General features: G+C 45.8%; 3 protein-coding genes across 7 annotated transcripts; all 3 read right to left on the bottom strand.

Annotated features, from left to right (window-relative positions):
- Positions 1–13: 13 nt before the first annotated feature.
- ART4 (ADP-ribosyltransferase 4 (inactive) (Dombrock blood group)) lies at positions 14–8,537 on the bottom strand. 5 transcript variants are annotated; one of them, XM_075152428.1, is made up of 4 exons: positions 8,017–8,526; positions 5,973–6,699; positions 4,893–4,964; positions 14–269 (listed from the first exon to the last, which is right to left on the bottom strand). In XM_075152428.1, exons 1-4 carry the CDS (start codon positions 8,098–8,100, stop codon positions 244–246), a joined length of 909 nt encoding a protein of 302 aa, XP_075008529.1. In that variant the 5' UTR covers positions 8,101–8,526; the 3' UTR covers positions 14–243. The 5 variants fall into 5 exon arrangements, with proteins under 5 accessions (XP_075008529.1, XP_075008543.1, XP_075008551.1 ...); XM_075152442.1 differs by lacking the exon at positions 14–269 and adding an exon at positions 4,159–4,241 and having other exon boundaries at positions 8,017–8,525; XM_075152450.1 differs by lacking the exon at positions 14–269 and having other exon boundaries at positions 4,804–4,964; positions 8,007–8,537.
- A 1,847-nt stretch (positions 8,538–10,384) lies between these two features.
- LOC142085774 (osteocalcin-like) lies at positions 10,385–17,507 on the bottom strand. The gene is made up of 4 exons (XM_075158132.1): positions 17,244–17,507; positions 15,384–15,419; positions 13,336–13,405; positions 10,385–11,779 (listed from the first exon to the last, which is right to left on the bottom strand). The coding sequence occupies exons 1-4, from the start codon at positions 17,308–17,310 to the stop codon at positions 11,650–11,652; spliced, it is 303 nt and encodes a 100-aa protein (XP_075014233.1). The 5' UTR covers positions 17,311–17,507; the 3' UTR covers positions 10,385–11,649.
- Positions 17,508–20,129: 2,622 nt separating this feature from the next.
- On the bottom strand, positions 20,130–26,338 carry MGP (matrix Gla protein). The gene is made up of 5 exons (XM_075157998.1): positions 26,274–26,338; positions 23,439–23,589; positions 22,617–22,652; positions 21,391–21,466; positions 20,130–20,505 (listed from the first exon to the last, which is right to left on the bottom strand). Exons 2-5 carry the CDS (start codon positions 23,497–23,499, stop codon positions 20,367–20,369), a joined length of 312 nt encoding a protein of 103 aa, XP_075014099.1. The 5' UTR covers positions 23,500–23,589; positions 26,274–26,338; the 3' UTR covers positions 20,130–20,366.
- Positions 26,339–27,094: the final 756 nt, after the last annotated feature.

Here is a 27,094-nt window from a genome sequence, read left to right as displayed (position 1 = left end):
GTCAGTTGAATGTGTACGAGACAGTGAGTTCATCCTCTTTCCCCTGTGTTCCTCTGGTGGTTTCCAGCAGCATGTGATGAGTTAGTGATCCAGAGCCTGGGCTTCATCTGGGTCCTGTTGCCTGCCTGCTTGTCATTAATTCTATTGGGTGATGTTTATCCAGATTCGTTTCATTTTCTTCCTCCTTTCCTCTTCCTTCCAATTTTAACACTTTTCAGTTTATTTCATGCTAGTTGCCAATTGTTAGGTCCTCCAAAGGCCTTCTGTTCCTGGAGAGAATAGGTACAGCATGAATCCCTCTGCCTATGGCAAAGGTACCTACAGCCATGGCTGAAAGGGGATGGTATTACTTGCTGTTCTCAGAACACAAAACATTCATTCATACAGATACAGGATTAGGTTTTGTACTGGGATTTATAAATTACTATTGTTTATAAGTATAAACACTAATGCTTGCGGCTATTCCTTGAAATAATGAATTATTGCCATGACTCATTTTGTACACCTATGAATTATGGAAGAAAAGTTGAACAGTCCAACACAAATAGAAAAATAGATACCACAGACAGTGAAAACAGGCTTTGTCTGTCCCAGCAAGACAAGCTTGTATTTCTGCCTTCATCCAAGCTAGACATCTTCCATACTCTGATCCTTAGAAAGATGGACCTGCTGCCCACTAGACTCTGGTCGTGAATGTTGCCTCCCCAGTAGAGAATGGTTGATTTCTCAGATGACAGTAAAAGATCAAGCATAAAATGAGTACTCTGCAATTGCCAGCTTGTTTTCCTTTGAAAGCTGAGGTATTTTATTCAACCCAGAGCCAGAGTACCAAACTCCCCTTGTTTTCAGAGCTGTAGGCATGAGAAGATGAGCTGAGAGAGAACACTAATGATTTAACTATTACATTTCTGCAATGGTCAATTAGTTGTGACTCCTGTTATTAACTGAGAATGCCATGTAGTCCTGAAATACTTCTTCCAATATTGGACTGAATTGAATTCATCAGGCTGGCAACTGCCTCTGTGTCACATTCTGTAGTCTGGAAGCTGCTTTCAGGTCCTCAAGGTTTACAGTGGATGCAAATTCCTCTCTTCTAGAGTCCCTACTCTATCGTTTGGAACATGACACAAAATCATTTAAACAATAAGCATGCAGTTTTGTTCCTGCTTTACTCCAGGTCTTTAGGGAAGATTAATAGCTATTGTTTCAGGCCTATTAAGTTTGGGGGAAGGACTTCATCTGAAGTGTCTGTCACCCTTCTTTGCTGCAATTTCCCAGGCCGTCTCCTCTGATGCCGTGAGAGTGGAAGAAGTGGTGTGGAGCCCCAGAGCCAGCTCTGGCTGAACAGCAGTGGAGGCTAAAATCAATTTTGCCATTTCACACAATTTCAGATCACTTTTGCCATGGGAAGGGAAAGGAGGAAGAGGCAGAAGGTTGAGCTGAGCAGTGAGAGAAAAGTCTTGAAACGTATGCAGTGGGACGGGAAGTTGCAACTGCTTGGACCCATCTAAGTGCACATCTAACCACAGCAATAGCTGATGAAACATGTCTGCTGCAGCCAGTCTGGCTTTCCAGGGCTCTGGCACAAGAAAAGGCAAAATCAGGAGCAGTCCCTCAGCCGTGTGCTGTCCCAGGGCTGTGCCTGCAGTTGGCCTTGGAAGAACTCTTAGGTGCAAGCAGGACATAACTTCCTTAATAGTCAAAATGGTAGCAAGACGGGAGCCCAAGCAAGTTTTGTGCTTCCACCTATCAAGGGATGCTTGCAGCATCTAGCCGCTGTATGAACTGACAGATATGGGTCACTTCACAGGAAATTGTAGCCTGACAAAACATTGCATTACTCAGACTTCAATTGCTTTGCCTCTTGAATGTAGATGTCTGATGCATTTGACTTTGCTGTGTCTATTCCCTCCTCCCCAGAATATGAGTTTAATTCTGTGTAGACCCACCAGTATATAGAAACTGAAGGAATATCATTCTAAGGATGATTTAAAGTGGATTCTTTGCTAGGACTCCCATAAATTTACCAATAAACACCAAAAGGCAAGAATAATTCACTTACAGCACTTCCATTGCTTTTCAGATTGCATGCTGAAGGTCAGAGTTATACTTCCTGCAGCCATAAGAGTAAGGATACTTGCAGCTGTTTACACCATATTTTGCTGGCCTGCTTGTAAGACCCCTGCAAAGGCTCACAAAGAGCTTTTTCTGTGTTTTCTTCTAACTGTAATTCTTGGGGGAGGGCGGGTCAGGTGGGATGATAATTTGTAATATTTGTTTCAGATATGTAACATTCTAGCTGAAAATATATCCAGTTTTATTCCCCTGTGTCTTCTGGATTTCCTCTGTTTGCTTTTCAGAGTCAGACACCACTCCAGAAATGTTAGCCCGCCTTGGTTTTAAGAGTGATAAAGAAAGGCTGATCAGGGCCTGCCAGAATCTGCATGACTTAGTGTACATCTATGTCTCTTCAACCAACACAATATTCCGACTCCTCAATCAGCATCTTGGCACCAACTTCCCCATCATATCAGTAAAAGAAAACTTCAGCATTAAAGAGAATCTGGAGCTCCTGGTCAGTGCTTTGAAAGAGATGCAAGCCACCATGGAAACAAAAGACAAAGATGTACAGGAAAGCATCAGCCACAGTTTGTATGCTAAGATTGCTGGTCCCATCACCTCCTTGCAGGACAAGATCGCTGCAGTAAAGGAGCTTTATGAGAATTACAAGGGGGTTGTAGAAAGCATCATGGGTATACTCATTGCAGTGATGTTGAAACATGACAATTTCCCTGACATGGTAGAGTCTGCTATTCAACAGTTATTGAGTTCACCCGCCTTATCCCTCCAAGTATCAGAACTTCTCATGGACTATGCTGACATTGTGAAGATGCTGCAACAAAATGAGACACCAAGTACCACAGAAGGCAGCTCCTCCTCGAATGGAACGTCACAACAGCTCAGACTTCGCTCTCTACCCCCCTCCTCTTCACTTCTTGTTTTGCTACAGGCGATTCTTCGAGGACACAGATCCATAAAGCAAAGCCTGAAAATAGCAGCTGACTACTTAGAGGAGGCTTTCAGGGTGCTGAAGCCACCTTGTGAAGGATTCCAAACCTTTGTTAAAATGATTGAAGCCTGCATCCCAGAGGCAGCAGATAAGCAGCAATAGGCATAAATGTGCTGATGTGTCAGAAATCCATCTCAATTCCTGTAATTCTCACATAGGAAAGAGTTTAAGCATATTTGAACACACATACGAGGTATCTGCAGCAGCTGCTTCTAATCTTTTCATTCTTTTTTGAAATCTGGGCTTAGTATCTTTGAGCATTTAGGGGTCAAAATCAAGTTCTGACAACTTACTATTTGAAATCACTGGCAAACCAAGAGCAACAAGAAAGTAACATGAAAATTGACAGAAAACAAGCTAATAGTAAAATAGTTCCGTATTAAATCTGTTTTAGCTGCCTGGGCAAGCATATATCAGAATTTCAGGGGCAGTAGTTCAGTTTCACAGAATATGTTACTAGGTTTTAGATGATTAGATGATGGCCTCTGCCATTACAGACACCTAAAACTGATGCACAAGATGCTGAGCCTCCAACTCCTCCATTTAATCTGCTAAAACCTGAAGACATCCAAATTCCTTAAGTGCCTACATTTCTAATGCTAGTATTTCTCGTGTGCTTAAGTTCTGCATTCCTTGCCCCAAGATTTCCAATGGAATGGCTGCAAGCTTATACGGAGCTGCTCTGGAAGTTGAGCGGTTCAACAGGTGCTTTTGGCTGTCCTTACTTTTGGCTAACTAGCTGATCAGCAGCTTGTGCAGTCCTCTTATATTCAGATCTTGTTTTGGATAGCTAACTTGTTGCTTACTGTTTTGAACAGGAGATGGTGAATACAGAACTCCAGATTCCTGCCAAGATCAGCAGTGACTGAAAGCTGAGGCCATTTGTGAAATGTGTCAGTGAGTTTCAGTTCAATTATTTGATGACTCCACTGCAAAGTTAAATCATCATGACTAGTCTCCTTGGATCACTGAAATAACCTCTCTAAACGTAGCCTCAGCCCAGGGCTAGCGTCAGTGGGGGTGAGGGACTAGGGGTGAAGAAGCAAGTAAGGCATGTTGGAAAGGGGAATTGCAGGCAGAAGATGTTTCTTACCATTTCCACACTGTTATTTTTTGAGGACAGGAGAACTTCATAGCTGTTCTGGCTTGGGTGTCTAAGGCTCCAGAAGTGCTAAATGAAAACATAAAAATGAGAGCAGTCTATAGCTAAATCAGAAGTTCCAATTCCAATTTGTGGTCTTGATTCAACTTCCAGCATTAGACATTGCAGACCAGTGAAGTAGAAAGGCAGGTAAATGAATTTCAGTCACATCCAACATCCATGAAGACAGCAGTGGGCTCCAAATGAGCAGCATGTATTCATCAGCCACTAGAGGACTGTTACGAATACAGGATCTGCCTGAGTTTTTCAGAAGAAATGCTAACGTCCAACATGAAAGCTGAAGACAGGCCTGACAAGTCTCATGATCCTCTGCTGCTAAGTTCATGTCTCAAGGCAGTTTTATGCTTTATGTGTGAGATGCAGACAGTCAGCTTGAAATGAGAGCTATGGCTTTGGTGCATGGGGTCATGCAGTAGGGAAAGACCGCTATGCAGCAGCCACAGACTTTTCTGTCCCCTGGGACCCTGCACTCAAAGGAGATATGCAAAGCTGCACAGTTACCCATTCGATTTACCACCATGGTTCCTTTTGCATCCCACAGACAGACTCTTTCTCACTAAAAATAAAGGTACTAAGAGATCTGTAAAGAGTCCAAAGTCCATGTGTGAAGGCTGTCACTGCCCTGCTCTTCAGAAAGGCCATAGATAACTGCCCTCCTACCTGAATGGGTCCAGGGAATGTCTGTTTTGATGACCCACGCTGAATGTTCCAGTCTCAGCTGGAGAGCTGCAGCTGAAAGCAAAGGGAGGGTTGAACGTTCTGTAACAGCAGGAACTGCAAAGACTGATTTGCTGTGAATTCTTCTTGCCTGCTATTCAGGTGTATGTATCTGGATGCGGCCAGAGAATCAGTCATTGTGGGCCAAGCACAAGAAAACTCCAACTACACTAGGAAGAACAGCAGAAGCGAGGGCAGTGGAACCGCTGTTCTTGCTTCTTGAAGCTGAAAGAAAGTCAAGAGAGCAGTCAGTTAGACCTCTTTTGGCTGCCTAAAGCTTCCTGCACTTGCTAACACAGTCTTTGCCCAGAAGAGCCATTTCTTCAAGTCTGCCTACTACTTTGGCTTAGATCCAGGCACAAACTCTCATTCCTGAATGATTGTTTTGTGCTGAAAGGTTGCATTAACACACTGTTGTTCAAAGAGAGAAAAGTGAGAGTCCTGTGTTCATGGGGGGCTCACAGAAGGACAGGGCTGTGGAACAGGCTCAGTGAGGTCTTCCAGCACAGAATAGTAACCTCTGTAGCCACGATGCTCACAGTGTGTGCTTTGCCAAAGGATACCTTTCCTCCCTTCTGCCACAGGAAAGAGAGCACAACTAAAGCAGCGATAGTTTTGTCCTGAGGCTTGAAATGTAGCAGCCTTGCAAGCCACCAGAATAAATATCTGAATTCAGCCTGCCTGCAGATCTCATCTGTCCTTGCAGTAGAAATGCTGGGGACCCAAATGCTTGTGTCCTATGACATCCTTGCAATGGCAGATGGGATAAATGGTGGCTGCAAAGAACCCTGAGACCTGCTGTGTATCAGGTGGATTCATCTTTAGTGAGCTGCAGGGTGCTCCCAGGTTTCACAACAAACAGATGTAAACTGGGCATGTGGCTCTTGTAGGCGAACACAGTGGGCAAGCTACAGATTTGGCCTTGAGTGTGGCCCCATGTAGGTGCAGCTGGTGAGGGCTGCTTGGGGTACTCAAGACCGCCCTGTCCCACATCCCCCCTGCATGAAGGGCTATATACAATACCTTCCACGAGCTGGCAGTGGTACTTGCTGTAGTTCCCCACAGAATGCAGATGCAGCCGGTTACCGTGCTCTGTCCGAAAGAAGCTTTTGACAAGGAATATCTCGTAAGGGGGAATGAGGACTTCCTTCTCCGATGTGTAGTAAGAAAAGCCTTGCACAGCTGCTCCCAGGCAAGTGGTCACTGTGAACAAAGTTTCATTCCCAAACTTCTGGGCTTCATTCCAGAGGCGGGAGGTGGAGGTGAAACGGCCAAATCGCACCCTGCTGCCTACCATGGCCTCAATATATAAGTCTTTTACACCCCTGTGCACCCGGTAGCACTTACGTTTTCCCATGCTCTCCTTGCTGCTCTGCCATTGCTTCATTATCTGGATAGCAGTCGTTAGGTAAAAGTGAAAATATTTGAAACTGAAGTTGTGTATGTAGTGCTCTGGAGAGCTTCCTGCTGTAGATGTTGCCCAGTTCAGTTGAGAGTGGAGGGAAGAGTTCATGGTGTAAGCCATGAGGACTACGGCATGGCTCTCATGCATCTCCCTCAGGAGACCTACAGGGCTCTTTAACAAAGCCTCTTGAGCCTTCTTCCAGAGACTCAAATAGTCCTTGTTAGCAGCTATTTCCTTTTGGAAATAGTCTCCTCGCTCCAGTTCTTCCATCACCTGCTCTCTGCACCCCAAATACTGGTCATCGAAGGAATGCAGAGCCATATCCATCATGAGGTGGGACACAGCCTGCAACATAAAAGCAAATGAAGATTAGGTCAGAAGTGTGAACTTTTTGTGTATCTCTATGGATGCAAGCCAGTTTTTTTCCTACTGTCTTCTTGCCTCTTTGCCATTATTGGCAGAGCAAGCACAGCAGGTAGGCATCTTTGACAAGACCTTCCTGAGCAATCTCAGGTTATTGTCCAAGCCCTACCTCAGGCAAATGCCAGCCAGGATGCCAGAGTTCTTATTTTATGTGGATCAGTAGCATTAAAAACTTCAGGAGAGTTTGCCCTTCAGAGGGTGAGAATATAGAGCCTGCAGGACAGACCCATGGTCCATTTATTTCAATATTCTGCTCATGATTAGTAAGTGGTTTTGAAGAGAGAAAGAATAAGCAAAACAATGTGCTCAGGGCAGTGCAGCCTGAACACATCTCAGGGGTGAATTTCTTCTTCCTGTCTTGTCACACCTCTCGGACATGTTTTGGCTCCAGAGAATGATGTTCAGTACTCCAATATAGTAGCACTGTGCCAAAACTTTTGTTCACCCAGTTTGTCTTAGTGAGGCTAGCTGGGCTTGTCATGTAAATAAACATTAAACACACGAGTAGGGATTTACACGAATGGATGCTGTAGCAGGAAAATAACCTCTAATATATCCTGTCTATGAAATGGCACACTAATTATCTGTTTCTAGCATTTCTAATTAATGAAAACCTTGTGTAATAAGACCTAAGAAATGGTGTGATTGTTCTTTTTGCTTTTTGATCTCCTAGTAGACTAATCAAGTACTGTAGTCAGTTGATAGTTAGTTGAATTCTACAAGTAGATACACACTTCATCTCAAATATTCAACCTTGACACATAACCGAATTGATACCTTTATTAGCCTCTGAAGTTATACTGGCCTATGAACTATACAGGAATTCAGTTTATTTCTCCATGACACCATAATTGCTTTGAAAGAAAGCTAAAAGGCAATCACAGATAATAGAGCAATATTGTCACTGTCTTGTTCAACAACACACTGCTTTTGTCAGAGCCTCAACTGAGACAGGCTGGAAAATGAGAGGAACGATTCCGTGAGATCTACTCACAAACACACCGTGGGAAACCATCTGGCTCTAAACGAGAGGAAATTTCCAACCAAGTAGTTAAAAGGAATTAGGACAAGTAAGAAAAGGAATAGAGCAACTGAAAGCAGAAGAGTTTAAGCTGAACCCAGAGCTCCTTAAAGAACATGTTTCAAATTTAAAAAAAAGAAAAGAAAAAAAAAGGTTTCTTTCAGTAGGATGAGCAATTTCACCATCTCAAATAAAGAACAATGTTTACCCCCTCTTACCAGCCTTTGCAAGGAGATCAGCAACAGAAGACTGGCCAGCAGCACTGGCATCCTAGAGTCCACCCAAGACACTGCAAAGAACATTGAGCTCAAGCAGAGGTCATTTACATCTGTTTCTTTCCCTTTTTTCTTGAACTGGAAAATTCTGCAGTTTGTAATTTGCACTCAGATTTTGGTGACAATTCTTCAACCAAAGATCATTCACCAGATTCTTACAGCAATTCAGAGGTTGTTAATCAAACCAAACAGACGATTTACTGGTAGAAGTGTGTCCACAATCCATAAGGAAGGATATGATTGTGTCAGCTCCAGCTGGTGTAGGTGTCCATCACCTTGACAGTTCCCTTAATTCCAAGGTATCTGGTGTTCTGGTTCTTGCAAAAAGGAAGAAAACTCTGGCTTGGAGAAGTCTAAGGCAGTTCTCTCCTGAGGAGTGATGTGTCAGGATGAGGTGGAGAGCACTCCCTGGTCAAGAACTTAAAAAGCCCTTTTAAAGAAGTGCAGAGCTCTGATAAAGCCAACACAGAAATGTAGGGTAGGTTGGGATCCCATCTGGAAGCAGAGATAACGTAACTGTCCATCTCCTCCTTAGCTCCCCCTGGTTTCTAATGACGTGCTGCCAATCCTACCCTTACACCACTGCAGAGTGGCACCTTGTTGAACTGTTTACATTGGGTACACTCAAAATCAGTGTGTAAATACAGATTCTAAGCCCTCTCTAGTAGCTGCTTTCCAGTCACCCTTCCAAGTAACGGCAGTGAGTTACTCACCTGCGAAGCCCATGGCCATTTTCCGTTGCCTGCTAGTGATAGGCTGGGTGAGGGGGGCACCTGCAGACATGGTGTGATTCCCTGAGAAAAGAGACATTTCTGCAGCTGCTTGGATTCTGTGGACAGAGAGCATTTGCTGAATATTGCTGAAATAGGGTGAGAGAGGTCTCATACTGGGTTGCTTTCAAAGTGATCTGTAACACTGCACCAGATGATGCTGCTGACAGTATCTGCAGCCACTGGTGATACGAGATGATGACACAAAGGATAATGCAAAGTGATAAATTCCTTCTTGGAATTGCTCTATTATCTTGGGCTGTATTTCAGAAAGCAGTTCTTCAACTGCTAAAAGTGAGTCCAGAGAAGAGGTTGTGAATTTACTCAGAGGCATCTCCTCTCCTGTTCGTGTAGAGATAAAAAGGAGCTAAACTGTGACAGGCTCCAGCAGGAACTTGACAATCAGGATAAACAATCCCACTAGAATGTCAACTCAGCTGCGTATAAGCCAGTTGCAGATTATGTCGCTTGCCTGCTTTTCCCTTCTGGCCTCTTAATGTATATTGTAGTATGAAGTGAATGAGGAAGAAAGCCCACTGGATTTATATTTTCAAATGCTTCAAAAGCAACGTATTGTACTATTTATCGCGTGGCGATAAATACAATGGCCATAAGATGGCAGCAGAGGATTTGCAGTCGTACTTAAAGCTGCATTGACCAGGTGAAAATCGAGCTCCTTCATTCCAGAAGTAAATTTGTAATTTGATTTGTGCACTCAGCTCCCCAAAGACCGTAATGACTTCAGCCCATATAGAGATCTGGTGACACAGAGCAGATGACATGATGAAGGCCTTTGTGTGTAACTTCCCAGAAAAAAAACGTTTACCAAAAGGGAGAGAAAAATACAAAACTAACAGAAAGATGCAAATGTAGACAGGAAGCTAGATTTTCCTTTTTAGAAAACAAAACCATACAACAGCAGCAAGACCCCTAACTTGTTAGTACAGCAGATATTAGGATTTCACTAATCTCTCTAATATTTTTCCCAGCAAAATTTTCACTGCTTTCAATGCGTACTTTGTTCATTTTTACTAGATGGCGTTCAGAGGAGAGTTTTTCTGTGAGCAGTGAAAGTCCATCAGTTTATGCCAATAGAGGAACCAGTCCCAGGTGTTTGACCAAGACAAGCAGAGGTACTTAGTGACTGTTTTCTCCTTGGCCAAGGTCAGCATAGCTGGTGCAAGTCATAGCAGCTTGCCAAACAAGAGATGTTCACACTCACACTGGCAGCTGTCTCTGTGGACTTACCCGTGTCCTTATTTCAGGGCAAGGTCTTTCAGAGAAATGCTGAACTCGGTAGATGGTGAATCGGGAAAAGCCTGGCCCTCCTCTCCCTCACTGTCATGGTGTACTGGGATCGTGACCTGAATTTCGATGTAGTCAGTTCTGATTCACATTGGGGCACAGGAGGGGAGAAGGAAGCCTCACACACCTGGATGCTTCTCTTCAGGGTCCACAGGAGCAGGTTTTATCTTCTAGGCATCCCTAACCGCAGATAAAGGTTGTACAGAGGAACAGAGAGAAGCAGCACGCCAACCTGCTTTACATAAGCAGCATTTATTGCAGTCAGCAGCTGGGGATGGCTGCGCCAGCTTACACGCAACCAGAGAGATTCAGTCTTTCTCAGTCTCCTGAGGGTCAGCAGTCCCTGTCCTTTGAGATGGGATCTGCCGTCTACCTCTCAGGGAAGGAAAGCTGACAGATTACATCAAGGGAATCTGTGCAGAAAGTTGCTAAGGTAAAATATTCATACAAGGGGACAGAATTAAGTAGTGCAGAGGGAAGAGGATATGTATATAAACACACACACTTTATATATATACATCTATGAGAGCGATACAAGCTTCCTTGAATAAACCAAATGCTGATCCAACTTCAATCCATCCTTGAACAGATTTTCTTTTTGTTTATTTCATAAAGTTTATTGCTTTTTGTTTGTTTGCTTGCTTTTTTTGGAGCTGTTTAGACAATTTTAGTTTCAAGCATATAAAGCATCAGAGAGGAATAGATTATTTTTTTGTTCTGCTTGGGTATATTCAGTTTCACCAGAAACCAATTGTAACAAAAATAACAAGAGATTTCCAAGTAACTTTTTACAGGCAGTCATTGAATGCAGCATACAGGTGGAAGGGCTCATCTAAAAGGACTCCTCAAACACATCTTTGCGGATTTATCTGTTGTTGCTATACAGGCAAGTTTTGTGACAGAATAATCAGAAAAGTGTGCCAGCAACTGATTTCTGGCTATGTAACAGTATTTCCACACTTCTGTCATTGAAAAATGATCCTACATTGGCACATATTTAGGGTGACTATTATACCTGAAAATACTGAACTTTCCTAGTCATTGTACAAGGAGGCAGCCATTCTGCCTTCTTCCCAGTGAGTATCCCAGGATCAGATCCATCACACTTACACATGTTGTGACATTATCCTCCTATAATCCTCATGCATTTTGCAGAAGCTGACAAAACGTCTTGTTATGTTTCTAAGATATACATTGATTTTCTTGAGAGGAATCACAATTTTTTCACCTACTGTGTCCTGGGGATTCAAATGGAAGGAGGTAAGACAGAGTCTTCTCAGTCATTTCTGGTGAAGCTCAAAATACCACAAAAGACGACGGAAGAGAAAGATTTTTGATGAAAGGAAGAAAGCTAATGCAAGCTCAACGAGTGGGATAATTTTTGCTTTGGTGTTCTGAAGAAGACCCCAGTCTAGATGTTTTTCTTCCCACCCACAACCTTCTTTCTCCTGGGGAGTTCAGAGTGGTCCCAAGCAAAATGAACCAAGTGACCGTCCCATCCTTAGTATCTCCCAAAGAAACGGTTGTAGGCCATGGAAAATCCTATTTGGTCAGAGAGATAGTCACAGGGGGGGTAGTTTTCACAACGCTCATGCATCTGCTCCATTGGACTTTTGTAATACTCAAAGTACCTGGAGTAGACAAAGAAAGAGATGCCATTCTGCAGATTCAGTCGATGCAGTTGGAGAGGTTTCACACCCGTGATACTAACAAGAGAAGAGTGATTCCCCAGGGTGTCCCACAAGGACACTTCTCATGGTGAGTTAAACATCTACTTACAGGGATGGACTACTTAGTTCTGGAAAAAGTTGGAATTGAACCCAACTTAAAGCAATTGCTCTTGAGGTTTTATCAGCAAAGGAGGCCACAGAAGCAGTTAGGGTTCTTTTTGTTCCCAACCCCATTCCCCAGCTACCCAGGAATCTTTGTTGTTGTTGTTATTTATTTTATTTTTTACTTAATTATTTCCTGCTTACCTTTATTTGCTCCCAATTTCTGCTCACTTTCCCGCTAGCCACTATTTTCCTTTAGCTTAAGGAGTTCCCTCTCATCATCTGCACTTCTGTTGTTGACAGCAATATTATCCCCACTCAGCTTTTGTTTTGCCAGGCTAAGCAAGCCCAAGTCTTCTAGTCTCAGCTACACAATCTGGATGCACTTCTGAACTTCTGTTCCAGGTGTAATCTTTCCTGCTACAGCAGAAGTCCAACCACTCTATCTCACGAATTTCTTTATTTCTGTATTGGAAAAACCCTGCAGCACCTTGAATTCTATTTGTTGCATCCATATTTCCAGACTAACCTTACCTCATGATCAAGTAATACACCGAGCTGTCTGTCTACCTCAGTCCTTACCGATTAATGCTTACAGCAGAATCTACTTTTACGATACACCACCTGTAAGGGGGTAGTCAGTACAGTCAGTACAGTGGCTACTTCTGAATTTCATATTGTTTTTAATCACTGCAGGTTTCAACATCAGCCAGTTCCTCTGCTACAATACTCTGATCCTCTCCTCTACAGATGGGGCCCTCCCAATCTTCTGTTATCTGAAAACAACATTATCCTTCTAGTCCAAAGACGGATTGAATAAAAATTCTTTTCATCACAGGCCTATGTGAGACAATGGCTTAACGAACTCTTCCAGGAAGTACATTAATAATTCTTAGATGACCTCAAATTTCTCCAAATGTTTACAGCTAGGATTTCTCCAAATCTTCACGCCTAGGATTTCTGCACAAATGGATGTAGGTTCTACAGCTTCAGAAAGAACAGCCAATCTGATCTAGCCTCACCCCTGCAACAGAGCTGTGCTTGTTTGTAGGGAGCCAGAGGCAATGACCAAGACTCTGTGATGCTCATTATCCTGGAAATCAGCTCTGATGACCCTGTAGGTTAGAGCAGCTTCTAACTTGTATCCTGCTGTCCCCACGGCTAGCCCAGACAGCTAGTACTGTCTTCCTGGGAGGAATTACAAAGTCCAGCTATGAGCGCTCAAAAAGATATTTATGAAAAAAAGAACCATTTATCTATCAATGAGTTTCTCCTACAACCTTTTTGCTTCTACACATGAAGGTAATAACATAAATGTACAACAAATTAATGCCTTGTCATGTCCTGTTGCCTTCCCACCCCCTCTTCAGAACAGGTCCAGAGTCCAGCTCTCAGCCTGACTCCTGAGCTGTTACCGTTCATACAGGCTGGATCTCTTCTGCCTCTTCACAAAGGCATTGGCAACTTCCTTTTTAATCTTGATGCCTACCAAGAGAGAACACAGCAGATTAGAGATGCAGGGCCATGGTCTATGCAAAACAAAGACCAGTCTAACCTCTGAAAAGGGACAGTCTACTCTCTTCACAAGCAGATGACTGTCATGGCCCATCCTAATTGCCCGTTCCTCTCTCCCCACCACCCTGTCCACTCAAAGCCCAACAGCTGAGATCACTCCAACCTGCACATCTACATGGAGCAAGGGCCTTTTCTGTCATAAACTCTATTCCCTTATCACACAGAATGATCTGAGTCCTCAGCAAATGTGCGGAAGGCAAAGTCATGACAGCATAGAATACAAATAAGGAGAAAATGAAGGGAATGGCACCCTCTCTCCCTGGCCCACTTAACTTCAGGGTCTTGGCTTCCTTTCTATGTTTTGACTCAGACTGAGTGATGTGAGATACCAGCCACCAGGCCTTAAAATGCCTCTAATGAGCCATAAGCAACAGGCAGCACATGTGCAGAGTTCCATGAAAGGTGAAGGGTATGAAATAATGAATAAACATCACCCAGGGAGAAATATACCCGGTAGGTGCAAAGGTTCTGGTGTTCAGGCACCTGGAGAATGAGAGGTCTTTCTGCCATGACAGTAGTAGCCCCTGGTCTCCACTAACACACCGTATCAGTGCAGTTGCTTATTTGTTCCCTTGGATTTGTGATTGTGCAAACTCTGGGGTACTGTGGAGCACCCCGCCAACAGCAGGTAGAGCCACTTTGCCCCCACTCCCAGACAAAGCTTAGCGCAGCACAGCCTCGCTCCATGGGACGGACCCGCACCAGCAGAGGTGTGCACGGATGCCGCACACCAGCAACACAGGGAACTGCACACCAATACATGTTTCAGCAGAGAAACTGGCAAACTGTCACTGTCACTGGGGGAACAGAGTTTCTAGGACCTCTGTCTGTGGGGAGACGGTGGCGTTTGTGCCCTTTCCTCATCCTTGTGGGGTGTTCGACCGTGTTTCTCTTTGGCAGGTGAGAGATGCTGCCTCTCTAGTAAGCTGGGCTTTAGTCTGGATCAAAATACTGACTACATAGAAACTGCCAATTAATGAGCTGTCAGAAATCACCACTCTTTGCATATTTTTTTTCCTCTTTCCCAATCCGTGTTTGCATTGGCTTACTGGAGAAATACCAGCTTTCATGCCCCCCAGCAGCAATGTTATCCTTTAAGGTGTGAGAAAGGCGAGACAGGGAAGAACGAGTGGGATTTTCCATACAGATTTCTGCCAGGATCAGCTTGCTGCAAAAGCTGTGGACATGCCAAGGTGTGCAAATCCCTATGTCCCAGGCGACCTGACAGAGGAGGGACTGCAGCCCTCAGGAGCAGCCAAGGAAGGCGCTTGCTTTCAGGCTCTCCAGGTGGTGGGATTTGGCAGGGATATCACAGCCTGTTGCCATGTGGCATCAGACCTTTCTGCTCTGTGATGCTGCACACCAGACTGGCTGCTCAGCAGATCCAAAAGACAAGTGCCTGGAGACCCTGGGGCAGGTTCTGCTCTCTTAACAGTCTGAGGACGCAGCAGTCACTTTGGATAGGTCTCTGAGGCCAGCTCAGAGAAGCTGGGAGACTGGCTGTGTTGCTCCACTCACATCACCCTGTTTCACAGAGGGCAGATGCATCCGGCTGCTAACAACCTGCAGGACTCACGTCTTGCCTGGAGGCTGCTCAAGGGTTGTGGAGATGCAGGTTATGGCACTAGCACACCCGGAGCGATGCTAGGCTGTCGGTGCAGGGAGGCTGACCTCCCTGGTGTCTCCTGCCCCCATGGCTGTGAAAGGCAGCCCCTCTGTTTGCTGCAGGTGCTCCTGCACCTCAGGGACTGCAGTGCTGAGGGAGCAAAAAGGGAGCAGCTAGAGGGACTCAGCATGGTTCCTCTTCATCCCTTGAACCTATCAAAGGGAAGAAGGGAAGTAGATGCAGGAGAATGGAGCTGAGCATCGGTCACAATGATATACTCACTGGCGGCGCTGGGAGTTCCTGAGGGGTCTTTGGGATCTGGAAGATAGACAGACAGACAGAGAGGAGTTTGCTTGTGAGTCCTCCTCCTCTGCTCCACTCTAACTGAATCCCTCTGCCTACTGGGTGGATCCAGCTCCCCCCCTTTCCCAGAAAGTCTGTTCCTCCCCGAAAAGGGTTTTGTTAACACCCACCATTTAGGGATAGACTTCTTCACCATAGCAAAATTCACACATTATGCCTGGATTTGTTTAATTTCTATTTCCTCTGAGCCAGATTAAATGACACAATAGCTGTATAACCACTATGGAAGCTGGAGAAAGACCTTCCTCCTTCTCCCTCCTCACCCTTGCTAAGAGCAGGGACTGCTAGAGCTAGGGGACCATTTGAGCAAAACCCCAGATTAGGACAGAGCCTGAAGATAGTTGAGCATCTCTATCTTTGGAAAGAGGTTTCCTTAACTCTAGGAAGAAATCACAAACTATTGATAGGGAAGGGAAATAGGGCCAAAATTAGGAACAACTCTACCCTCACAGCTTTGTGGCTCAGCTTTGGGGTACCTGGCTCACCAGTCCTCACAAGAGGAATTTACACACTATATTTCTGTGTTCAGTCCCAATCTTAATCCTTAATCCTTAATGTTCCCTGCAAACACCCATGGAAACCATCCTCTAAGAGGTAGGTCTCCTAATCTTAGTTCTCCCACACTGCCCTACTTCACAATTTTTTTCTTCCACTAATTCACCATATTTTTCTTCAACAATGTCAGTTCCACCCAAGTCACCAGGTATTTGGCATAAGTGTATTTATGGGCAGAAAGAGGACTCTAGAGACCAAACAAGTAACAACTGTGCTTAAACAAAAACTTTGTGTGAAAAGGGTTGTGTGTAGTTCTATTTTTAAGCTACGTATTCATTCCTTGGATTTAAAAAAAAAATAAATTAGAAGTTACTCCAAGGCCATTAAGTAATCTGGAATAATAATAATGACTAAAAAAAAAGCAGATATGTACTCAAGAGTGAAAAAGTGAGAGAGAGACTGACAGATCAAACAAAATACATTTGCCAGTATTGAGTCGTGACATATCTGATGCCAAGGACTGAATGAAATTTAACTCTGAATGGGATAGTACACGAAAAGACAGGGCCCCCTCCTGCTCAGCTTCTCTTTTCCTGCTGTAAAGGGAAAACACTTGTTTTTCTGATCTTTCCCCCCTTCCTTCTCCATCAACTATAGAGCTGCCACTACATTACTGTCTCTTGATCATAAAGTCACCGTGGCTAAATCACCTTCAAATGTGATGTGCTCTTATTTCAATGGGACAACTCCCTTTTTTTTAACCACGAACAGGAGGCTTTTTTTCTTCCAGAAGTTCTCCACATCCCACATTTCCCTGCAGGTGAAGGCTTGACTCGGTGCCTATCTCTATGATCCTACAGCACTCCAGGGCTGGCAGGCACAAAATCCCTCTCCCTGTGGTCAACACAAATCTGCCTGCAGCTCAACTCTCTTACTCAAAAGTGAGCATCCAACATACCTTTGCCAGTTCATCTAAATGCTAAACTGGTTTAATGCTGAAACATATTAAAATGTTTGAATTCTCTGCTGCAATTCAATGGTGCAATTAGGGGAGGGGGGAGTTGACCAGTGGAAGGAAGTGCCCAGCAAGAGGTGAGGCTCTCTATCCCCAAGCCCTCTCTCATCCATGACTGTCTCTCCAAGAGATATGAAGTTGTGCAATGACCGGAGGTGCACCTCCTCCCCCCGAAGCTATGCGTCTCTCCCAGACTGACGGGAGGCTGACGGCAAGCTGCAGGGCTGAGCAGCGCTCCCGGGAGCCTTCCCGGGAAGACGTCCCCTTACCTTTCTCACAACAGCAGAGCGCTGCCAGGGCCAGAGTCACGATCAGCAGTGCCAGCAGACTCCTCATGTCTTCTTTGGCTGTGCTAGTCTCCCCAACCTCAGAGCTTTCCTGGAGGTTACTGAAGTTCTCCGGAGCTTGCTTTCGGGCAGCAGTTTATATCCTGTGATCGCCTGGAGAGATCGGGGCTTTGGCTTGTGTTCCTGTGTCTGAGCTCCAAAACAAAGCCCATCCTTTGGGCCAGGAGATATCGGGTCCTGGCAGCCATTTTGACATCCATCTCAGGACTTTTTCCAGAAGATTTTATCTGAGGTTTTGAATGGGACTGTTGACAAAAAACAACTGGATAAAAAAATCAGTTTTGTTATAAACACAAAAGTCATTCAGCTTCTTGCTGGAAAGCCAGGGGAGAGACCAGCACACCCTGAAGTAGAGCAGCTCCTTTCGTGTGATGAAGCTCTCTCATGTGGAAAATCAAATGAGACTGAACCCAGTGAAGACCCTTTTCCCCCACCCCACCCTGACCCATTCCTCTGAAGGTAAAGAAACCCATGCAACAGCTTGCATAGGGCAAACACACAGTAGATTTTTCGCTTCAGTTTCACCAAACCATTTCGGAGAGCTGAGATTTTTATACTGTTGGGATCTTTGGTTGTTAGTTTTGGGGACAGTCTTTCTTTTTTCTTCCTGGAAATCTTCCTAGTATGGAGGCCGTTAGTTTGGCTTCTCCTGTCTAAAAATCAAATAAACCTTGAAACTCCAAAGATGTTTTTTTCTTCAGGATTTGAGTGGCTGTGGTTGCTTGGTATGTCAAGAGCCCTGCATGGGCCGTTCTACAGCCTATCTACCAATAACCCCATACTCCCCCAACCACCAGTCAAGTTCCCAAAGCCATGTCTCAAACACAGCACATGGGTCACATTTTCCTCCACCTCACATCCAGTCCTCCTTGGCCCCACATGCGGGGGAGACATTCAAGGGTTACAGAATTAAAGCCTAAAAGCCTTCCAAGGGTGGTCAGAACCATTAGGGATTGTGCCAATCCCTAGAAACACTGTCTTTTAGCTTAGAGACATTTCAGGATTTAAAAAAAAAAAAAGTTTAACTCTTCTACAGTCCAGGAAAGACTGAATATATATGCTAACAACTTCCAGCAAAAGTATCTTAAAGAACAACAGTTTAAAAATGAATAAATATCTAAAAATAATAAGTATTCTAGGAAAGTTATGCTTCCAAAAGAAAACTTGAAAGAATATAAATACACAATTCTAGTAATCCAAACAGCTTTACTTCTCTTCCCAACTTTTCCCAAGCTTTCTAACCAGCATGTAGTCTCTTAAACATTGGTTGTTGCTTACACTAATGAAATCCCACAGAAATCTCTGGTGTTATTCATTATTTATACTGGTAAGCCAGAGGTTGGAATTGCCAGATATTTCTGGACACAAACTCAGACAGCACTAGCCCTGTGCCTTCCATTTTGGTAGTGTCACAGTGTCAAGTCAAACCCAGACACTGCAGACTTGTTGACTTTAGAGTATGAAAGTTTTGCCCTGGTTCATGATCATAAGATTCACCTACGTGGGAACATGCAGAACAAGTGTGGGTGCAAATATACCTAATCTGTATGGCTTTTTTTCCTTACACACATTTATCTCTCACTTTTTCCTTTGGACAAAGCTTTAGCAGCTGTCAGGGTGGAGTCTCCTATCAGAAGTGTTTTCAATAAATAAATCACATTTCTTTCCAGAAGTTCATCTTCAAAGCTGGCAAAGTCTTGAAGCATATTTTGCAAGAAGATGTGTGTTTCTAATGTGGCAGGTAGATTCGTCTCTAGACTTAATTTCACAGAATAGTCAATAATTTGATACTTTATACCTCATAACCTTTGATAGCGTGCCATGAATCTCTCTCACTTCTATAATTTAGAGGTGCCTGTGGAAGCCTGGAGATGTGAATATTGAAACCAGCTGTGCTGAGCTGAGATAGAATATGTTATTTCTCCTACATATCCCACACCAAGGGGTCTCCAAGCTGCTGTGGCTGCTGATCAGCCCGGAACAGTATTGTATTCTTGGGCATGTCAGCACTGGTGCTTTTTGGCCTGGGGACAGGCTCTGTGAGGTGCGCCAGTGCCGGTGCTGGTGACAACCTGACAGTGGTCAGGCTCACTCCTCAATGGGCTGGGAGGTGCTCAGCAACCTGTACATAGGGTCAGGCCACATCTTGATTTTGAATGAGTTATGAACACTAAAACAAAATTGTTCTAGGTGAACAAAGGTGGGCTTAACCCCAAACACAGGGTTTCTTTTATTTTTTTATTTACCACCTGGAGCCACTCTTCACCTTTGGTTTCTGCAGCTTTCTAGCACTACTAGAATCATTCCAAGTGGAAGTAAGGGCATGAAAGGGGTTTCCAAAAGGAAATATGAGTAAAGTCCGGATCACACATTCCTTTCTACAGGAACACCCTACATTAGGACCTGAGGGTAGCTGGATAGACAAGATGCAATTTACAGGCTTTTTCTGTCACTAACTCTTGCCCTAACTTTGTTTTTAAGATTAAACAGGTGCCTTCTGAATTTTGTTTCCCCAACTGAGGAAAGATATCATAGATTTCATTTTCAAAAAATGCATCTCGCTCTGCTTTCTGAACACCACGCCATTTTAAGATGACTTAAGACTGGGAACTGAAATTTGCCAGTGACCTCTAAAAGAAGCCACATGTAGACCCTGGAACAAAAACATTGTAGATCCTTTCAAACTCGTGTGATTGCAAGGTAATGACTTTTTTCTGTAATCCGCAGAAGATTCTATGATAAACAAACTCAGCTTCTTCATGGAAAATTGCACACACACGCCACCAAATACTGTGACTCATGAAAAGATAGTATCAAACCAGCAATTTATTGTGTAGTAAACACCCGCATCCTGAACTCCTTCTGATCTCTGCTACATCAGCTCAGCGCTAATTAACACAGTGTAGGAATCCATGGCTACATAGGAGAGAAGCAGCAGGCAGGATAACATACAGGGACACAAGCAACTGAATATGTTTCAGAGCCATTGCATTTTTTGGGAGGATACCCTGGGCTCCAGGCCCCAGGGTGGGAACAGGTCATCCTTTACTTAGTCCTCCTCCTCCCAAAATAGTGCCTGTAAGCAGCAGCATAGCCATGGCGAAAAGCATACAGTTCGCAGGGGTAGTAGTCCTCGCAGATCTCCCTCTGACGTTCGTGGGGGGCTTTATTACGCTCCCTGATCCTGCAAAAGTAGGAGAGATGAGTGGTAAGTGCTGCCATCTTAAATTTCTGTCTACAGCCCTTTCCTGCCCCACAGTCCCCCACCAGGATTAAGGGTCCATCACCAGATTCCATCATCCAGCTACCAAGATGTTAACATACCAGCTTCTGTGTCCACCGCACCCAGGGGAGCGATGTGACTACAACAGGAGCATTTTGCCTCTCCAGGTAACCTTTTATTTCAGGGCTAAGTAGAGTGGTGGGGAGAGGGGGATGGCTCCTGCCTCAACCTGAGGAAGAGTCCTCCCTCCACAGCCCCGCCAGCCTGCTGCCTTCAGCTCTTCTGCTCTTCCCCAAAGCCACGCATGGAACAAAGATCTGAAACATCCTGCAAAGGGGCCACCTGGTACTGTGGAGAAGGTTTGCCTTGATGCCTCGCTAGGAGATGACTTCTGTGCTTCAGCCTTTATTTTCATAAGCCCTGCATGAGGCACAAAACTGCTATATCTGCTTTCTATAGATGAGGAAAGGAGGCCCCTAGATGGCCCTGTGATTTAGAAAAGGTCATGCAAATTCTGCGTGAGAGCTGAGGACTAGAACAAGATCTCAAACTGAGCTTCCTTTCTTGCCATCCCACACCGTTCCCTCTCTTTCTGTTGGTGTTTCCTTCAGACAAATTAAGCAGATCCCTCCCAGCACATGACACGTCCTCAAACGCAAGGACTTGCTCTCTGCGATCTGAGTTCTGGCTTCTCACAGGGTTGGGGACTTCAAGGGCACCTCACACTGAGAAAGGGCTGAGGCGTCTCAGAAGTCACCATGGCTTCCTCCCCTGGTACCAGCCTGTGCCTGGCAAGGAGAGACCTCTCCCCACTCCCATCCTCAGTGTCCTGAGGCCACAACATACCTCTCCTGAGTGATGGCTTCTAGTCTCATGTCAGCTTGTATGAAGTCATTGGCCCTTCGCCTGTTAATGAAGGGATCTGAGAAGGCAAGGGGTTGTTCAGAGAAGATAGACACTTTTTCAAGGCCAGATTTCAACAAAAGCTAATTTCCACATTTACAACAGCCTCCTTGTCTGCCCCCGAAGGCACAGTGAAACCCAGGACCTTTCAATATTCCCTGCTGTCCACCCCGCTGGTTCATGCGCTGTCTCTCCCTCCGGCTTGTGCAGCCTGTGTGGAAGTGCACGTGCTGCTCTAGCTCTGCTGTTATTCAAGCCACCCAGGGTAAAGCTACTGCCCCTCTGAGTGAGCGGAGCTTGGCCAAGAGGTAGATGCCAAGCTGCGCAGACCGTGGAAGGTCTGGGCATGCTCAGTAGAATTAGTAGAATCGTGGAATTATAGGTAAAAACAGGAAGGGCCTGAGTAATTCTATCTGCCTCCAGGTTAGGCAGTCACTGAGCAGTCTGTGTGGCACTTTTGGACTGAGGTGCCTGAAGATCCGTTCTGTCCTTTTTGAGAAACATCACAGTCCTATTCCAGAGTTCAGGAGTCTGTGGATGTCTTTGGCATTGGCTCCCACATGTGCCTTTGTGCTTCTGACCAGCTGTTTCGTGAAGTCCTTCTCACTTTTAGTTTCAAACCATCTGTTCTCTAACCTCTCCAGGTTATTGCTTGTTTCATGGTGAGACTCTCCACCCTTTCATGCTTCTCCTGTGACACTAACTCTCTCTTCCAGACCAAGGATCCCTCCTGCCACACATCCCAACTGCTTCTTCCAAGGTGCTGGGAGTAAAGCTTTCCCTGTCCTTGGGGAAGTACAAATCATGTCACTGACTTCTGCAGTACCTCTTTCCGTGCTCATCACAGACCTTTTTGAGCAATGTCCTTTTCTAGTGTCACTTAACCTGTTTTAGGTGGATGCAGCAGGGATCTAAGTTCATAATTCTTTGTTTTCCAATTCTCATTATATTATTTGCAAAACAAATTGGTATGCACTTGTGCCCAAACATGTCAAGTCTTTTTTTAACTCTCCTCCTATTCATCCTGCAACTCCATCACACAGTAAATTCAATTTCCCTGGGCTGAGTGGTTCTGCCTATTTAATCTCCACAGTAAAGTACAAAGAAATGATCTTGGAGATGTCTGTAGCACACTACAAATTGAAGGAAATAGTAAAGCAGTCTCTTACTGAGATACTCATGGGATTCCATGCTCTCATGGGACTCTGGGGAAAGAAAGAGTAAAACATGTGGTAAGACACTGTATTGATGGGAATCACAGTCTTTCACACACCACAGATCAATAGAACATGCACACAGAAATCAGAGAAGCCAGGTTTTAAGGCACCTGTTTAAAAGGAAGAGAAAGGGATTAGTGGCATAACCTAGCATTTATATGAGGAGTTTAGGGTGTTCAGGAGTTTAAAATGGAGCAACCTGGTGTCTTAGCCAGGACTTCAAGGCTTGTGCTTGGTCTTCCAGTGTATGATTCTCAAGCATAGTTCCTCACCTTCATGTCCCTGACACTACAATGGATATGATACCTTCAAAGTCTGCATGTGTGCTTAGGGAATGGATTAGCACAGCAAGATGTGCTTGGCTCTTGCATGAAACAGCACCTTAATTCCATCAGTAAGGAACTGTGTGCCTGACAGGAAAAGGGGTCTGATATTACAAAAGGAAAAAGGGAAATGTCCCCATTAACAAGGAAGAATTAAAAATAAGAACTGTTATTGTAGTCCAGACAACAGAGGGGCAGAAAGAGGAGCAGCCTACGAGGTGAGCTGGAACAGAGAGGAAGGGGCTGAAGCATCCTGGACCACAAATCATAATGACTGAAGCTGACACCTCTGGAGCAGGGCTAGGACAGCCTGACACAAGGGTAGAAAAGCAGGCAAGAGATCAAGTTAAGGGGAAAGAAGACAACAAATTGAATAAAAAACATCTGAACAGACCCAAAGATGTCTGTAGGTTTGTAGTTATCACTCTACTCAGTAAAAAAGGTCACATACCATAGCAAGTAGCAGCCATCACCAAGACAGCCAGGAGCATAAGGATGATGAGAGTGCGCATTGTGCCAGTGCAGGGAGGAATCTCTCACTCTGTCTCCCTCGCTGTGTCTCGCTCTCTTCCCACTGAGGGCAGCTGGAGATCCTGGGCCGCCTGCAAAATTAGCAGTGGAATGTTTATTATGAAAACAGAGCCAGGAGGGGGCCCATGAAAGAGCCTGGGGAAGGCGACGGCTAGCTGGTACACACTTTTTATGGAGCCATTACAAAACATCCTCTATTAGCAGATTGAATCAGGTTTTGGGAAGGAGGGGGCATGCCCTTCTCCTCTCCCAGTTCAGGGCTGGGGGCCATAATTCACAGGCAAGCATGTCACTAGCACTCCAGGCTCAGAAAAGCTGGCCTGCGCAAGTGGAAGGAATTTCAGGGGCTGCCGGGGGCCCGGAGGGAGAGGTGTGTGCTGATCCCAAATGTAAATGTTTGCCTTTCTAATTTTTCCTCTGATCTGCCCTCTTCGCCCTCACCATCCTCTGTCTGGATACACCCAGCCCAGACTGTTCTGTCAGCTTTGCCGACAGAGACATGGAGAATGAGGCTTCAAACACTCTGTCCCCACTCGGCCCCACTCCCTCCAGCTGGCCCCCGCTGCGGTCCCAGCCTGCCAGTCATCAGAGGAGGAATCCAACCCTACTGCCCCTTCCCCTCTCCTACTTCACTGCTCCAGGAGTGACAAGCAACGACCTAGAAGAATCCCTTCTGCTGGAGAGATCATGATTTTTGCGTTGAGATGACAGCAGCACCCAGAACTCTGTCTCTGCCGGACCTCACTCCTGACCCTACACTGCTCTTCCAGCCCAAGGGACAACATCTTGGTGAAGGCAGAGGTAACCATATCTCTCAGGACTGCTGCCACTCTGGTCTAGCACTAGCAGTCCTTGCCCCACTGGGGACCAAAGTCAGATGTCAATGCAAGGCTTTTCAGCCAGGATGAATCTTCCAGGCCAGCAGTCTCTAGCACCCACTTCACCTTCTAGCACCCAAAGAGCTTGTCTGGGACCAATGTCATGGACAGCCGCGATGGACAAAAGATGGGGTGTTCCCCTCTTCAGCTCTGTGGTAGAGTAGGAGGGAGTGAAAGAAGAAAGGAGTTACAGAAATGGCCATCCCTGCTGGGTGAAAAGCAAAGGGGAGTAGTTTGCCAGAAGCAAGACAGGGAGGGAAGGTGGGTACCCAGTGCCTGCCGGCCCTCCCCCATGGCAGTGGTGGGGCTGGGACCATGCACGCAGCCTAGGGATGAGCCTAGGGTACAGTAACCATTGTTACGTCTGACCCAAACTGTGGTGACTGCCTGTTTTGTCCATGTGTACATGCAGGCATCAGGATTTCTCACTGATAGGGTGCAGACTGAATGCACTCTGGGTGCAAACCATTCCCCCCAAGCCAGTGTGGTGTTGTCACTGCTGTCACCTGCAAAGGCCAATCTGCGGAGCCACGCCGCAGGTGACACAGCCAAGAACTACAGGGACAGCTAGCCAGAGCCTAACACTTCCCCAATGGGGAGTGAAACTTCAGTGGAACAAGATTACTCTGGGCTTTACAGCTTACCCTTTCAATGCCAAACTCGTAGCCCTTGCCTGAAGCCTGTGGTCTCTGGGAGAGAAACTGAGCAGGGCCTTCAACTTCAGACCAAAGAGAAAGAATTGCTTTTCTTCCCCATTGTCCCACCCCATGCAGAAAGCAGCTCAGTCCTGTGCCATCAATGCCTCCCATACTGTCCACGTCCTGCCCGTTCAGTGCTGAGCCTGAGATGAGGAGGAAAACTAGGTTGTGCTGGGGCAAAAGCTAGAAGTCTGCTATAGACACAAGGTCAGAGGAGAACTGAGACTTTTGTGCTGTCCCTCTGTGCCCTGCCACTCCGGTCTCTTTAAGGGAGTTCTCTGCGCTGGGATTCTTTGCATTCCTTAGAGCCCACGGTTTTGGAGTTAGTGTTGAATGTGGATTTTATAGGTTTCCTGAATGTCTTGTACACTCTGGGACCTCATGGGAGCTGCCAAGAAAGGGAGGTTTGAGGGAGAGGTTGGAGGAGAGAGCCCAGCGAGAAAGCAGTGGCGGCACAGAGAGAAAGATTCTGGGAGTACTTTGCCATGAAGGTGAAGCTGCACAGTGGGAAACTCCAACACGCTTTCCAACCAAACCCTCTTTATTTATTTGTCTTCACTCAGGGCAGAGCACTCTGCTCCCTGGAAGACTGCTCCCATTTCAGAGGACTCTGATCCCAGAATGCCTGGAGCATCCCCTGCCATGAACCACAGGAGAAGAGCCACAAACACCACTTCAACCCAAATGTTTCATTTTTCACCACAGAAGCAATGCATTTTCCAAGGGATGAATGAACATGCTGGCTACACAGCCCTATACCAACAAATCTCCTTCGGGGAACACTTTTCCTTGCAAAAGTACATCTCCTTTCTACTCCCCCTGCACTCCATACTTCTCCAGCACACATCTGGGCAGCATCAGTGGGCTGCCACAGAGGTAACACACCATGCAGAACAGTGAGCCCAATCCCCCTGCTTTCTAGCAGCATCCACTGGTTAGAAATACAGAAAGAGGAGCTAAGGTGAATTGCCTGCAAATGCCAAGGAAATCTCTGCAGCCCCCCAAATAAAGGGGAGATCAGAAAAGCAGCCCTCTGACCTGTCTCCTGCTGGAGTGGAGAATCACAATGTTACACACACCATAGCAACCACTCCTAACATTTTGCAGCTGTGAAGCACCAGCAAGGCATTAATAACAAGCAGCTGTCCAGGAAAAGCAAGGCGGTCCCTGCATACTCACTGAGCCGTCGCTTCCCCACCAGCCTGCAGCTCTTGTCTGAGGGGGCAGGTCTCCCGGCGTCCTGGACCCTGGACTGAAGAAGAGGGGCCTTTTATTTATTAGCATTGATCAGTGACTCCTCCCCTCTCCTGTCTCCCACTCTCGATCCACCCCCAGGCTACCACCTTCTCTGTCAAAAACACCTTCTGTCCACAGCCAGGAAACCAACAACCTCAAGCAACTGAGCCAAGAGGGAGAGGAAAGAGCCAGAGCAGACACCAGGGGCTACTGGGGGCACAGCCACAGCCAGGCTGCCTTTCTGTGCCCCGGAGCAGTGAGTGAGCAGAGGTCTGAGGATAAGCTCCAGTCTCCCTCTTTGCAGCAAGATCTCCCCTCTTCCACCCCCTCCTTCCCCAGCCGTGCTCTAACTAGAGTTGCGCTGCTGGCCAGGGCAGCTGTTCTTCCACGGGGAGCAGGAGGCCAGGAGCCTTCTCCCATCTCCTTTCATGCTCCTTTTGCACCTGTCTGATCCCCCCTCCTAATGGCAGGCTAATGTCAGACTGAAAACTCATATAACAAAGGTGTCTGCTTTTGGAGGCAGCCCTGAAACCTCCAAAAGCGACAAACCCTATAAGGCAAAGAGCTGGCTTACACAAACCTAAGCCCTTGAGATGCACCCTCGCTGCTCACACCAGATCCACAACAGTGCTGGACAACACATCAGACAACCCAGGACATGTGCTTGCTAGATTCGGCTATTGGGCTTCTGTCCCTGCCTGCACCCAAGCCAAGGGCACACATGCACCACGCTGGGATGCTGAACCCATGCGAGTAGCAACCCA

This window comes from Calonectris borealis, chromosome 1 (assembly GCF_964195595.1).
Source record: "Calonectris borealis chromosome 1, bCalBor7.hap1.2, whole genome shotgun sequence".
Lineage (NCBI taxonomy): Eukaryota > Metazoa > Chordata > Aves > Procellariiformes > Procellariidae > Calonectris > Calonectris borealis.
Note: the sequence above shows the minus strand (reverse complement) of the source record. Positions and strands in the feature narration are given on the sequence as shown.